Here is a 14,358-nt window from a genome sequence, read left to right as displayed (position 1 = left end):
TGTTTCTCATGTCAGGATATTTCAATTAGGGAGCACACACACACACGTATGTTGGGTTTCCATGTTTTATGGGGATATTCCATAGAAGTAATGGTTTTTATACTGTACAAACTGTATTTTGTATCCCCTTACCCTACCCCTAAAGCTACCCCTTACACAAAAATTTCTGCATTTTTAGATTTTCAAAAAAAGCAGGACAAAAAACAGGAAGTGTCCTCATCATGTTTACATTGTAGTAACCATGACGCTATATATGTACATCCTCATAAACCATATATACCAGAACACACACACAGAGAAGAACATTTTCATGTCTTTTAAGTCCTTTTAATATCTGCTGTACAGTATATTATGATTTATACTTTAAAATAGTTCAAACGTTAAGTTCTAATTGGAGGTCTGCGTTCGCCACTGTATGAAAAACACTCACCTGTGAGAGCACATCAGTTCAATTCTATTTCAGTAAACCAAGCCGCTACATTGCTTGGCAACAGTAAACTGCCTACAGTTATGCTAATGAACTATATAACTATGCAGAAGAATTATTTAGGCACACACACACACACACACACACACACACACATATATATATATATATATATATATATAATTTTCTGCTACATGTTGTGCCTAACAACACCCCTAAACCATAGTAAAATCACTATTACTTACAAAGAGAATATTGCTATATTAGACTTTAAGGGTTCTTTAGGGACTTTTAGGGTTCCACAAAGAACCTTTCAGCAAACATGCTTTTTTGGTAATGGGAAGGTTCCATGGATGTTAAAGATTCTTCATGGAACCATAGATGCAAATAAAGACACAATATTTTAATAATGAGAAAACCCACCCTGTATTTAGCACTGACCACTTGTAATCACCAAAAACACATATTTATGGAAACAGAAAAAAGGAGGAAAGAACATTTCGTCGATCAGAAACATCCTCTGCCTGTCAGTCATTTTGCTCGTTCAGTAACGCTGATGTTGGGTTTCAAATCTATATTTGTAAGCTGAAAGTGTTACTCATCTTTTTTGGCTTCACAGGTGAAGAAACTGATTGTCCAGGATCCAAAGAAACGGCTGTCGACACAGCAGGCGCTGCAGCACCCCTGGGTCTCTGGAAAGGCTGTTAACTTCACTCATATGGACACGGCTCAGAAGAAACTCCTGGAGTTCAATGCTCGAAGAAAACTCAAGGTTTGAGGTTTTTGGCTAAATGGCACATTTTCATCAAGGTTTTACCCCTCAAAAGCCTACTGTATCATATTTGATACCCACATTTCTAAGGGCTCTAAATGTTTAACATGATTGTATGGGTCTAGTGCCCTGAGCATGTGCGTTACTCTGGCCCTGCGTGTACATGTACATGTGTATTTTGTTGTGAAATCTTAACAGAATTTTATTAAGTTAATGTAAGAATACATTTTATTTTGTTTTTGTGAACACTTAAGATTTCTTGATTATTCATACAAAATTTTATTGAAAATTAATGTTAAAACGTGAGTATCAAATATGATGTGCTTCTGAGGAGCATTTATTTGTACATCGCTCAATCATTACTGTATTGCATTGCATTACATGTTTTGCCCCCCACAATAAGAATTACAGAGCTTTGGTCATAAAACTAAGAAGTATCATTTAAGACTTTTTGACGGGAGAGGGACAGCTAATACTTACATGCATTTAATGTTAGTAGTCTGCTACATTATAAATATCTCATTGATTTACATTACTAGTTTTTAGAATTTCATCTTACTTTTTGGACATACAAATATTAGCAACTGCACCAAATTGAATAGTTTTTTCTCAGTTTGGCCCACTGAGTTTTTTTTTTCCTCCTCAATTATGAGCTCCATATTCTCCTTTATCATACTATAGGGCATACCCTTAGGGCAAGTTATTTATTTTTCATTGGCTCAAGTTAAAAAATATAGATGTGAATCATTACCCTAAATTTTTTTTATTGGATGAATGAAACATTTTTTTCAGTGTATGAGTATATGCATATGCCAGGCTTTATAGGGTTGACAATGTTAAATTTGTTCACAACTTAAACATGTATAAAATCCTCAAAGAATTGCTGAAAAGCTTCCATAGACTTTAGACCATAAACCAAAGAGAATATCCAGAATATCATAGAAATATGTACATTTGACTGGGGCCAGTAAGCAACCACCCAGAATACTCTAGTAGCCACATAGAAACATATTAAAAAGACTTAAAAAAATTCAAACATAGTGCACAAGCAAGTACCACTCACACATCCTCAGAAATGTAAAAATTGAGGGTTTTTTTCAAGCTTGATGCTACTAGTGGCTTAGAATTTACACATGTCTCCTTAAAGGAATAGTTCACCCAAAAATGAAAATTAGCTGAAAGTTTACTCACCCTCAGGCCATCCAAGATGTAGATTAGTTTCTTTCTTCAGTGGAACAGATTTTGAAAAATTAAGCATTATATAACTTGCTCACCAGTGGATACTCTGCAGTGAATGGGTGCCCTCAGAATGAGACAAAAGCGTCATGCATAATCCACATGACTCTAGTCCATCAATTAATGTCCTGTGAAATGAAAAGCTGCATGTTTGTAATGAACAAATTCATAGTTAAGAATTTTCAAACTTAGCTTGGAGTCCTCTATCCACAATATTGCTTTCTTCAGTGAATAAGTAATCCCGTCTGAATCGGAAGAGAAATATACCCCGATCAAGCACTGTTTACAAGCAAAAATAGCCCAGAACAGTTTTAAACAAATATGTTGGTGGATTTGGATGTGAAAGGACAACAGGGGATTGACTAGTTTACTGGAGTCGTATGTTTGCCAGAAACAATGTTTTAAAGTTAAAACACCTTAATAATGGATTTATTTCTCACAAACACGCAGCTCTTTTTCTTCTCAAGACATTAATTGATGTACTGGAGTCATTTGGATTACTTGTGGATTATCGTGATGTTTTTATCAGCTGTTTGGTCTCTCATTCTGACGGCACCCATTCACTGTGGAGGAGCCATTGGTGAGCAAGTGATATAATGCTAATTTTTTCCAAATCTGTTCTGATGAAGAAACAAACTCATCTACATCAGGATGAGTAAATTTTCAACAAATTTCTATTTTTGGGCGAACTGTTTGTTTAACATTAATTAAGTAAAGAATATCTCTTTGGATTTGAGACTTTAGTCTTTGCAACTTTACAGATCTTCTTTATGTTCCAAGAGCTTGTAACACTCCAAAGAGAAAGGAAAAATTGAAATCGCATCATATGACCCCTTTAACAAATAATAATCAATACAGCAAAATGTGCTTGAATATAAAAGTTATGAAATTCTAAACAATGCATACCCCTGTGTTTATGTTTCCACAGGCAGCGGTCAAAGCGGTGGTAGCTTCAACTCGATTGGGCAGCGCAGGAAGCCATGGCAACCCAGACGGCAACAAAACCGACAGCAGTCCCTCCTCTATCAAAGAGAAGACAGCAGAGGATCAGCCAGACACTGAACAGCCTCAGATTCAGAATGAAGGCTCTTAGATCTCCACAGAGCCTCACTGGAACTCAAACTTCTTCCCTTCAAGAAAGGAACGTTGCTTTTCGCAAGTGGGCCTCATAAAGGACAGAACGGATGGGCTTTGTTTGGTTCTCCTGCATGCGGACTTGTTTGTCTATAGAAACGTCCCAAATTGTGACTCAGACAGTTGCCATACCATGCCAACATTTGATAAGTCCGTAACTTTGGATTTTGTACAGTGAATGAACATCATTGGATGGTAATGAGAAGAACCCTAGTGTCTTCAGATGATCATTACATCTATGGCAGTTAATATTTATATTATCATGCTTTTTTTAGATAATTGCCAAATTATCATAGTACTTTCATGGACATATTTTGCTTTTTAGCTGTATAAATTACATTTGTGCTGCTTTTTATTGAAATCATTTTATTCATTAAGGTTTTTTTTACGTAATATTGGTCACTGGTAGAGAAAGATGTGGACATTGAACTAAACCTTTACATAAGCTTCAACTGAGAATGCCTTATCATATACCATTTTTTATAATTCATTCAAAATTAACATTTTAAAATACTACTAAACAATTTGTCTTAAACTTGGACAATAAGCATATTGTACTTTGTTTAAATAGGGATATGCAGATTTCTTCTTTACTTTCATTAAATCTGTGTTGAGAACATGATATTAGGCCTATCTGACACACACACACACACACACACACACAAATTGCAATGAAAAACACTCCCTAAATGCCAAAATGTTCTTCATTTTAAGTAGACTTTTTATCATCTCATATAAAAAGTCCTGCTAATTTAGGAATTTTCCTTTAAAATAATTCAAAACTATTTGTTTTTTATCCAAATGCCTTATTGGCAATACAATTCATCTCAAAATGCAGTGCTTTACTTATGAGTCTGTGATTTAAACACACATAGAAGAACATGGAGGAGTTTTTTAACCTATTCAATATTCTTTAAAGCATGCTTGTATTGTATGGTGTGAGGGAATGCTGTTTGATAATCTGATAATCACATGTAAGGAATGTAATGTGGATATACAGGGGTTCATGTTTTGCATGTAGGAATGTTATCTTAACTGCTGCAATTGTCTTTTTAAACGCACTGTATTTTACAGATAAAACTCGTCTAATTAACAGTATGATATTGGAGGCCATTTGACGGTCACTTTGTACATGACACTAGTGTGTCAACTTTGTTTATCTGCTTGTTTCTTATCTAAGGACTCAAAATGCCAATAAGATAGCACTGAATATTACTTGCAGAAATAAAGAATGCAAAAAAATCATTGTTTCTGGATCACTGCGCAAGTTCTGAATGGGTGTTATTTATTAATGATATTTACATTTAGCAGACGCTTTTATCCAAAGCGACTTACAAATGAGGACAATGGAAGCAATCAAAATCAACAAAAGAGCAATGATAAGCAAGTGCTATAACAGGTCTCAGCTTAACGCAGTTCACGTAGCACGTTTTTTTTTTTTAAATCATATAAATAAAAAGAAAACGGACAGAATAGACAAAGAATAGAGCAAGCTAGTGTTAGAGGCCTTTTTTGCTTTTGTTAATCAGAAGTCAGAAAGTCAGAATTATAATTGTATAATAAATAAAAAGAAAACAAATGGAATGCAAAAAGATTAGAGAAGCAAGTGTTAGTTTTTTTCCAAAGAAAACAAGCAGTAAATAAATAGAGTGCAAGTCTAAAAGGGAGCAGCTATTGGTAGCCAGTGCAAATTGATGAACAGAGGTGTGACGTGCATTCTTTTTGGCTCATTAAAAATTAATCTTGCTGCCGCGTTCTGGATTAATTGTAAAGGTTTGATTAGACTGGTTGGAAGACCTGCCCAAGAGAGCATTGCAATAGTCCAGCCTGGACAGAACAAGAGCTTGAACAAGGAGTTGTGAAGCATGTTCTGAAAGAAAGGGCCTGATCTTCCTAATGTTGAATAAAGCAAATCTGTAATGATATATAGGCTATTATTATTAATTATAGGCCTATGTATATGTAGCTGGTTGATGTAATTCTCCCAGTGTTTTTAACCAGCATTTCTTGAAAAGGCAGAGTAAAACTATAAATTCATAAAAAATAAATATATATATTTTTTTATTATAAAAAAAAAAAATAATCAAAATAAGTAGGCTCATTTATGAAGACTTTTTTTTGTTTTGTTTTTATTTAATCGTTTTTATTGATTTATTAATTGTGAAGACTATTTTTCTATATTGTAGTTTCAATTTACAGTGGCCCCAAACATTTAAGTGCAAGTTTAAGCCCGAAGAGACTGAAATGGTCCGAGATTCATTGCAATAAAATATCAAACCATCTGTAAGCAAACGTTCTAGACTTTTTCTCAGAACTAACTTTACTTTACTTTACATTTTTAATCAGCTGTTTTTTTAATGACAACCTCTCAAATTCACACAGCAAATGCTTTTTGACTTTTTTTTATTAAAACCTAACAAATGGTTTGTTTATTAAAACCTAACAAATGCGCTTGAATTCACACGTTTATGAATTCCACATACGTTCGGCTCCACTGTATTTCTGCATTTTGAATAATAAAAAAAAATCCTTTAGCTACAGTAGATGGCGATGTCAACACTAACAGAAACCCCGTTCAAGAGCTACACGAGTTTACCGCCCTTCAAACACCACAGAAGAAGAAGTAGAGAGTGCTGCGCCCCCTGCCGGCAGACCGCGTCCGCGCCTGCTCCGTCTCACACACACCGCTCGATGACAGACGGGGAGGGGGAAGCGGAGAGAAGTAAGCCCCGGATCCATCTTCAAGAGAGAAAATAGGAAAGAAAGACCGCGTCCCACTTTTATTTCGTTTTTAGCGGCACCTTTCCGACTCATAGACGTTAGGGAGCCCGTGGAGGGGCTGTGTCACTGTCTGTAGGATGTCCCGACATGAAGGTAGGTGCGAAAAAACCGCCGATCGTTGCGTCGTTGCCTTGAATTGTAGGCCAGTGCTGACCCGCGGGGTTGCCATGTTTTCAATTCAAATGCATTGGGAAAGACTCATCATGGCGGCCGCCGTGAATTTTGCAACCTTTTATGTGCTTACACAGCCTCGGTAGCGCACAGGGCGTTTTCTGGGAGCCGCTTGGTGAGATATTGAGCTGGGCCTGTGTGCTAGGCCGGGCCTGCTGCGGCTCGCTCGGCCGCGGGACTGAGGGTGAGTGTGTTCCCGCAGGTAGCCCGTGGAGAGGTCAGGGCTTCGGTTGGGCCTGATTTAAGACACTTATTTTTAAAGCTTTCTGCTTTAAGTTACCCTGCTCTGCAAGAATGAGGACCGAGGGCCTGGACTCAGGGCCTGTGGAGCTCAGCCTGACCGCTCTGGAGCTCTTGTTAGCGTGTGTGTGTGAGCCGTCTTGAGTCATGTCATGTTTCAGGCCAGCACAAGTGAATGACTTGCACGTCTGGATTTAGCATTAGCTGGTGTCAGTGAAGCCATAGCTGTGATTGCTTACCAATCTTACTCAATTATTTCTGGAAACGCGTTTATATTTTTAGCTCCCTTTGTGAAGAAGATATTCAGTATTGAGTCAAATCAGTATGTTTGGATACAAGGAAGAGATTCATAATTTAAGTACTGGCTTGATCATGTGGCTTCAGAGACATTTGTCCTGTTAAAAGTCACTTTGGGTGCACTTAAGTGTAGTTAAAAGTCGGCAGAACCTCAGTAATAAGATAGTAATACTTAAGAAATTAATTACGTACCACTGACATTGCGTTGAAATATCAGATTGAGTCTGTCATAGTTTATGTCATTAAGTCATTACCGCTGTTTTACCATAATCTTTTGGACATAGTACCATGGTAAAACTATGTTTTTGGACACTCTACACTGGAATTTTTGAGTTTTACCATGGTATTTCCACAGTACGTTTTGTAGTGGGTCGTTTTGGGAATCTTGTCATGCTTATTGCGTTTCATCCTTTCTTTTTACCTTTATTAAAAGTCCTGTTTATATAGTACAGTGATATATTGGATGGGAATAATACCATAATTTGTTGATATTAATGTACCATATTATTAATGATACTGCAAAGAATGCTTAAGTTAATGTCCAAAACTAATCCTAGGACATATTATTAATTATATTATTTTATATACACCTGAATTGAACCGAATTCTTAGTAACTCAATGCGGGTTATTAAAGGTATAATTTGTTTAGACATTTGTTAAGTGCTTGCTTAATGTCTTTTTCAAATCTTAGTTAGCTGCCTACCTAGACAGCATATCTGCGCATCATATGTGCCTGTGATTCCCAAATATGCTGTCTGGGTAGGCAGCTCGCTAGATTTCAAGACGGCGGCTGTCACCTGCCTGTGAATGAAGACTGCTTACATATGCATCTAGTTTCTCTGCAAACAGCACATGGTGCTTGAGAGTAGCTTTCAATCAGAGGATCCTAGTGCTGTGTGACACCTCAGATAATTATTGCTATAATATTTGGATTGGTGATAGTTTGGCAGCTGCTCAGCTCTTTGATTCAAGCTCAGTGGCAGAATTATTCTGACGTATGAAGAGAGGATCTGGATTCTGTAATTAATGCTTAAAGTTCGCTCAGATTAAAGGCATTTTATACAGTAGATATTTAAGATATGACTAGACAAGTCCATACTTAAGGAGTCCCCTTGGGTTATTAACACGTCAGCTGCCAACAAATTTACAGTTTTGTCTTCTATGTAGCGATTCTTTTTACAAAGACGTCAATTTTTGTTCAGAATTGAGAAATTCTGGGTTTTAAGTTGTTGTTTTATATAATTGAACTTATTTAATCTCATACCCGAGACCAATGGTTTTGATTCAGTCATCCCACTCTCCAGCACAATATTTTGAAGCCTCTTATAAATTTCCATGATTTCTGCTGCAATTATTAAAACTCTGCTTGTTTTCAAACTTTTTTAGTAACACAAACTGAGAGAGTTTATACATTAAATTAAGAACAATTTATTGAAACTTCATGATTTCATAAGTTTCAAGCACTCTGTTCTTCAATAAAAGCTGTACTCATTGAGTAGGAAAAAATATTTTAATTTAGATAATTGACTTTAGATCTTTGACATTTAATTTAGATTAGAGTTTCATTATTTTAATATATTAATAATAATGTATTGAAATGTTTAAGTAACCCCTCTTGAAAGTTTACTGAGGCCCTCTAGTGGCCCCTGGCCCATGGTTGAGAGCCACAACCCTAGATGCAATCTGGGGTCATGTCAGGCCTTATTAAAACCTTGTTACTTTTATAATGACAGAAACAGCAATTTGATAAAAAAAAAAGATTAATTTATTATCTTTGTATATTACACAAAATGATTCAATTTAATATGAGAATACACAGTTTTTCTACTAGGTTATATTACACTAGTTAGTGTGGACTAGGGTTGGGCCGATAGACGATGCCATCGTCCATCGCAGATGGCTGACAGACATCACGATGTTTAACCGGCATCGTGATCTGTCCCCCCAAATACCCCCACAATCCGCCGCATCCCAATTCCGTGTCGTACAACCGAATATAACCTTAGCCTACCTGTTTATTCATTTATTATGGTATGTAACTAGCTCACCTTTTGCTGCACCATGTTTGCATACATCTTCGTGTATACGTATTGTAATCAATATGAATCTGTACTAACTTTAACAGTCTCCCCGCACTCCCTCTCAGTTTCTTCTCCCTGCTCATTCTTAACTTAGATTTTTTACTTTACATTTATGTATAAGGCTTGCAACTTCGTTGAAACAATATCTGGACTCCATAGCTGCTCTACTATTCTCGATCTCTACAGATTCTCGATCTCGAACAAGCAAATCACCAAACGGCATTCTGGGTTGAGCGAGCGATGCTGAGCGTATTGAGCGAGCGGAGCGGAATCTTCAGAAAGGCGCTCTGCGCTCTCAAGGAAATATTACCACTCCGCTCCCCGCTCCGCTCCGCTCACATGCTCTGGTAATTATACTGTCTTTAAATACCATCAGGGAGTCGCTACTAATATGCATTTTACTTTCACTTTCACTTTCAAGATTCGTGATCGCGACTCTATACTATGTAGCGACAGAACCTACTAGTGCTGGGCGGTATGACCAAAAATTTATATCACGGTATTATGTTCCGCCATGTGCTTCTCGTCCGCGCTTGTTTACATCAGAGTGCGCACGCATCTTTCATGCAGCATACGGCGGTGTTGTGCATTTTGACCAGTTGATGGGAAAAGTATTCTTAAAATGCATTCAAAATTCGGAGTAATTTGTAATATATAATTATTCACAGTATTTAGAAGTGCCCACGATAACAATATCGTGCATATTCATTACCGTGATATATCGCATTACCGAATACCGGCACAAGTCTATTCGGTATGAACCGGTATACCGCCCAGCACTAGTACCTACCACACATTTTACAAGATTAGATATTTGTCAGTGGTGCTCAGTATCTGCAAATCATTCGCCATCGTCCTATCAGTCATCTCTCCTTACTCTGTGTATGTGGTAAGTGAACTTTCATGTACTGTAACGTAACAGTTTACCGCTAGCAAGTGGCTAACTATGTCCCTTTAGTGGCTTCGTAGAACACGTTATTTGTTTTCCGTGCCTTTCTACATACGGATTCATGCTTCAGGCACACCCCCTAACTCCGCCCCCCGATGTCATCATCCACCACGATGTTTTACTGTAGACATCATCCGATGCCAATTTGGTAGACATCGCCCAACCCTAGTGTGGACTGTCTATGGATACCAAGACACCCCTTACATTTTATACATTTGCCAGATGCTTTTATCCAAATGTTGATTCCATTAAGTTTTGTCAGTGTAGGAATTTTCGGGGAATTGAACCCTGCCACTGCTAGCACTATGTTCAACTAGAGCAACTGGATCAACTTAAAGGGATAGTTCACCCAAAAATGAAAATTTGATGTTTATCTGCTTACCCCCAGGGCATCCAAGATGTAGGTGACTTTGTTTCTTCAGTAGAACACATTTGATGATTTTTAAGTCCAACCGTTGCAGTCTATCAGTCTTATAATGCATGGCAATGGTAACAAAATCTATGAGTGTAAAAAAAACATGCACAGACAAATCCAAATTAAACCCTGCAGCTCGTGACGACACATTGATGTCCTAAGACACGAAACGATCGGTTTGTGCGAGAAAACGAACAGTATTTATATCATTTTTTACCTCTAATACAGCACTATGTCCAGTGCCTCTCCTCGGGAGACCGGTCTCTTCCCCGTGCATGCACGCTGGTGTCCTCGTGGGTCCAGCTTCCCAAATCACCTTATCTGTCTCACCCCACTCTTCTTGTCAGTCAGCTCGACTCACTCTCCTCACTGGAGAAATGAAATCTGATCCATGATGCGACTGTCGTTCGGCACGCTGCATCGAGCAGCCACGTTCAGTTTTTAACTGCAGTGTCTGTTCTTTTACTGAACTAAATGATTTTTATTACTATAAAAAATCTAAACGACGGTGGGGGTCGGTGACACAGTGGGCAAGTGACGTAACCGGTGTTGCTGCTTAACACCGGTATCACCGTCAGCACCGTCTATCACGGCAAGCCTAGCAGCTACCCTGTCCAATGTTCATCACACTGCCTCATCTGGGTCATGGCACCAATGTTACTGGCTGCATTTTGCTCTGAGTGAGAACTGAACTCACGACCTCTGTACTGGGAAATAAGCAAGTGAATGAAGGAAGGCCCTCGAGCTCACCTGTAGACATGGTGCTGTTTTGATTCTCTCGGGAGATGTGTCCACTACAGCGCAGACAGGTTCTTGACATTACTTTTGCCCTGTTACTCTTGGGTAGTTAAAGGTTTTTGTGGTGCTTGACAGGGCAAGTTGCTATGATGCATTTTAGGTTAATTACATCTAGATCAAATGTGATCTGGCAAATGACGCAAACAGGTGAGACAGACAAAGCCTCTGCCAGTGTGCCACACAACTTTGCCATTATAATTCAAATGGCAGGGCTGGGTGTCTGCAGTGTATGCCGGCAGGCAGTGTACTTGGAAAATAATGAAGTTCAAGTTTTTGAAGTTCATAATACTGCTGTAATGGTGATTATCCAGGCAGTTTTAGTTGCTATTTGGGTAACAGGTTACAATACAGTCCCATTAGTTATAATTTTGATTAGAGCTGCTCGATTATGAGAAAAATCATAATCACGATTATTTTGGTCAATATTGTAATAACGATTATTTAACTCGATTATGAGTGGGCCATATGACAAACTTTATATGAATGATTTATTCTGCAGTCCGCAGCCGGAATATAGCCTGCTATCACTTTAAAGGGGTCATATGATGCGATTTCAATTTTTCCTTTCTCTTTGGAGTTACAAGCTCTTGGTGCATAAAGAAGATCTGTAAAGTTGCAAAGACTAAAGTCTCAAATCCAAAGAGATATTCTTTATAAAAGTTAAGAGTCAACCACGCCTACCTAAAACGGCTCGTTCTAACACACCCCCACATGTCTACGTCACGACGATGAGCTTTGTAAAAATCTACGCGTTTCAGAAAGGCAAGGCATAGAGGAGAAGCAATAATGTACAGTATGTGGAAAATAATGTGTTTTTTTAACCTTAAACCGCATAAACACATTTCATTACACCAAATACACAAAATAATGTTCTTTTTAGCAACATCATATGACCCCTTTAAGAGCCGCACAGATCCAATTTACTGTTACACACGTATTTTCATTTAATTTACGGTCATTTTTATTACACAACCGACGAGGGTTTACGTGAATAATCACTAAGCGCTGCATTTTGAGACATTTTTGCGTGTATCTGACCGTTTAGGCACGCACCTTGAGTTAAAAGATGACTTTACATGTCTGTGTTCTGTTCCGTCTCTAAACGCATCACAGAAATCCTCCCGAGGAGCAGAGCAAGTTCTTTTTTGCGCTTTTAAAAACATGAACAATGCTAATCAACTTTAATAAATCAAGCCTGTCCCATTTTGCAAAAGTCATGTTACATGATTTTACTGATTTGCACGTGAAATTGGGCTTTTATGGTGCAGTGAAAGCGCACCGCTAAAGGGGCGGAATGGGGCGCATAATCGTTGGAGGCCGAAATCGAAATCAAAACTGTATTGCGATTAATTGCACATCTTAATTTTTATTTAGTTAACTGATGATAACTGATAATCAATGAGCAATCCATTTGTTACAGTATTTAGCAATCTTTGTTAATGTTAGGCTAGTTAATAAAAATACAACTTTTCATTGTTAGCTAATGTTGTTAGCTCAGTCAGGTCCATTAAATAATATTAAAACTACAACTTTTGATTTTAATAAGGTATTAGTAAAATGTTGAAATGAACATAAACTGAGATTAATAAATGTATTTTTCATCATTAGTTCGTTAACAAATGTAGTTAACTAATATTTAAAAAATAAGCTTATTGTACAGTGTTACTACTAAAGTGAAGTTTGCACACTAGTCTAAAAGAAAACAAGACAACAGACAAGGAATGTTCAAAACGTGTTTTTAGAAGTTAAACTATTTTTGACTTGACGTGCTGTCTGTGAATCGCAGCACTGCTGCCTCGAGATGCTGTAGCCAGAGACTTCGTGCTTTGATGATAGCTGTAATGTTTTTTAAAGAGAATGAATTTGAAGGCACAACTTCCCTGAGAGTTTACCATGCTAACAGTGTGAAGCAGTTCTGTAAGGTTAAAAGGCAACAGACAACCAATAATGCACAATGCTTGGCTCATTAAATATTCATACTTTGTATGGTCACAGAAACTTTCACATGCTGAATGCTTTTAGCGTCTAAAGGAAAAGGGGTTAAGTGTTGAATGGTGACCACAAAACACTTCTGTTTTTGTCTTTTCATTTCTAATGCCATTTTCATTTCTAATGATCATTAATTCACAAATTATCTGTTTGCTGTTCTTATGCAGTCCGTGTGCAGTAGGCACGCGGTGCGGAAGCAGCACGGGCCCTTTGTGCTGCACAAACACAACATTTACCCGTTATTTTGATTTCAAATCCAAATGTTGTTACTGTAAATGCTTTTTTAGCATTGAGATTCTCTTTTTACACAGTACTGCAGTACCATATTTCATAGACCGATTCATGTTTAAATGCAGTAACAATGTATTCAATGAATTTGACTTCTACTGTATGTAGATTTATATATTTAATTGCTCAAGCAAGTTGCAAATCATTTGAACATAGTCTATAGCCTACTTTTCTTGTTAAAAGATATAAATTACAGCTTACCGTTCACAGAAACAGACAAATATCATCTTTTCTTTTGCATTTAAATCTTTATTACAAGAAATCCTATACTTTGTTTTTCTACCTCCACAACAAGTGCCATCCATTATGTCAGCTTGTTTATCTGAAAGTGTTTTTCTGAAACTTTTCCTTGCTTTACCCCTAGCCAAAAACCATATGAGTTGACTGTGAAACACAGTAGACTTTAATTTTATAATAATAATTAGGGCTGGGTATCGATCAAAAATTTTCGACACCAATACTGATACCTTGACTTCGATACCGGTTCCTGAACGATAAATGACTGAAAGAACGGTCTGTCGCTTGTCGTTTGTCGGAGATAGTGGAAAGCCGGCTTGAAACGCAGTGGAAACGTCAGTATGACAAGGATCGTTTTCATTTTAAAACATAAACGCATCCGTGTAAATGTAGCCTTAAGGCTGATTTATACTTCTGCGTCGGACCTACGCCGTAGCCTTTACGCCGTAGGCTATGCGTCAGTTTTCATTTATACTTCTGCGTCGTTGTCCGCATCAACGTGCAGTACACATGCAAACCGCTAGTCAGCAGTGTCCACGGGC

At 37.6% G+C, this 14,358-nt stretch overlaps 2 protein-coding genes across 2 annotated transcripts in view; both read left to right on the top strand.

Moving 5' to 3' along the window:
• The window catches only part of camk4 (calcium/calmodulin-dependent protein kinase IV), a 41,863-nt gene extending 37,058 nt beyond the window's left edge, over positions 1–4,805 (top strand). Inside the window, exons 11-12 of the mRNA XM_016538314.1 lie at positions 1,047–1,199; positions 3,364–4,805. Of these exons, the coding sequence (XP_016393800.1) occupies positions 1,047–1,199; positions 3,364–3,528 (318 nt within the window). The 3' untranslated portion in view covers positions 3,529–4,805. The remainder of the gene's footprint in view (positions 1–1,046; positions 1,200–3,363) is intronic.
• A 1,367-nt stretch (positions 4,806–6,172) lies between these two features.
• LOC107728200 (E3 ubiquitin-protein ligase KCMF1-like) overlaps positions 6,173–14,358 on the top strand; it is a 27,135-nt gene continuing 18,949 nt past the window's right edge. Inside the window, exon 1 of the mRNA XM_016538298.1 lies at positions 6,173–6,443. Within this exon, the coding sequence (XP_016393784.1) occupies positions 6,428–6,443 (16 nt within the window). The 5' untranslated portion in view covers positions 6,173–6,427. The remainder of the gene's footprint in view (positions 6,444–14,358) is intronic.

This window comes from Sinocyclocheilus rhinocerous, unplaced genomic scaffold, assembly GCF_001515625.1.
Source record: "Sinocyclocheilus rhinocerous isolate Xijiao unplaced genomic scaffold, SAMN03320098_v1.1 scaffold847, whole genome shotgun sequence".
In the NCBI taxonomy this organism is placed as follows: domain Eukaryota; kingdom Metazoa; phylum Chordata; class Actinopteri; order Cypriniformes; family Cyprinidae; genus Sinocyclocheilus; species Sinocyclocheilus rhinocerous.
Note: the sequence above shows the minus strand (reverse complement) of the source record. Positions and strands in the feature narration are given on the sequence as shown.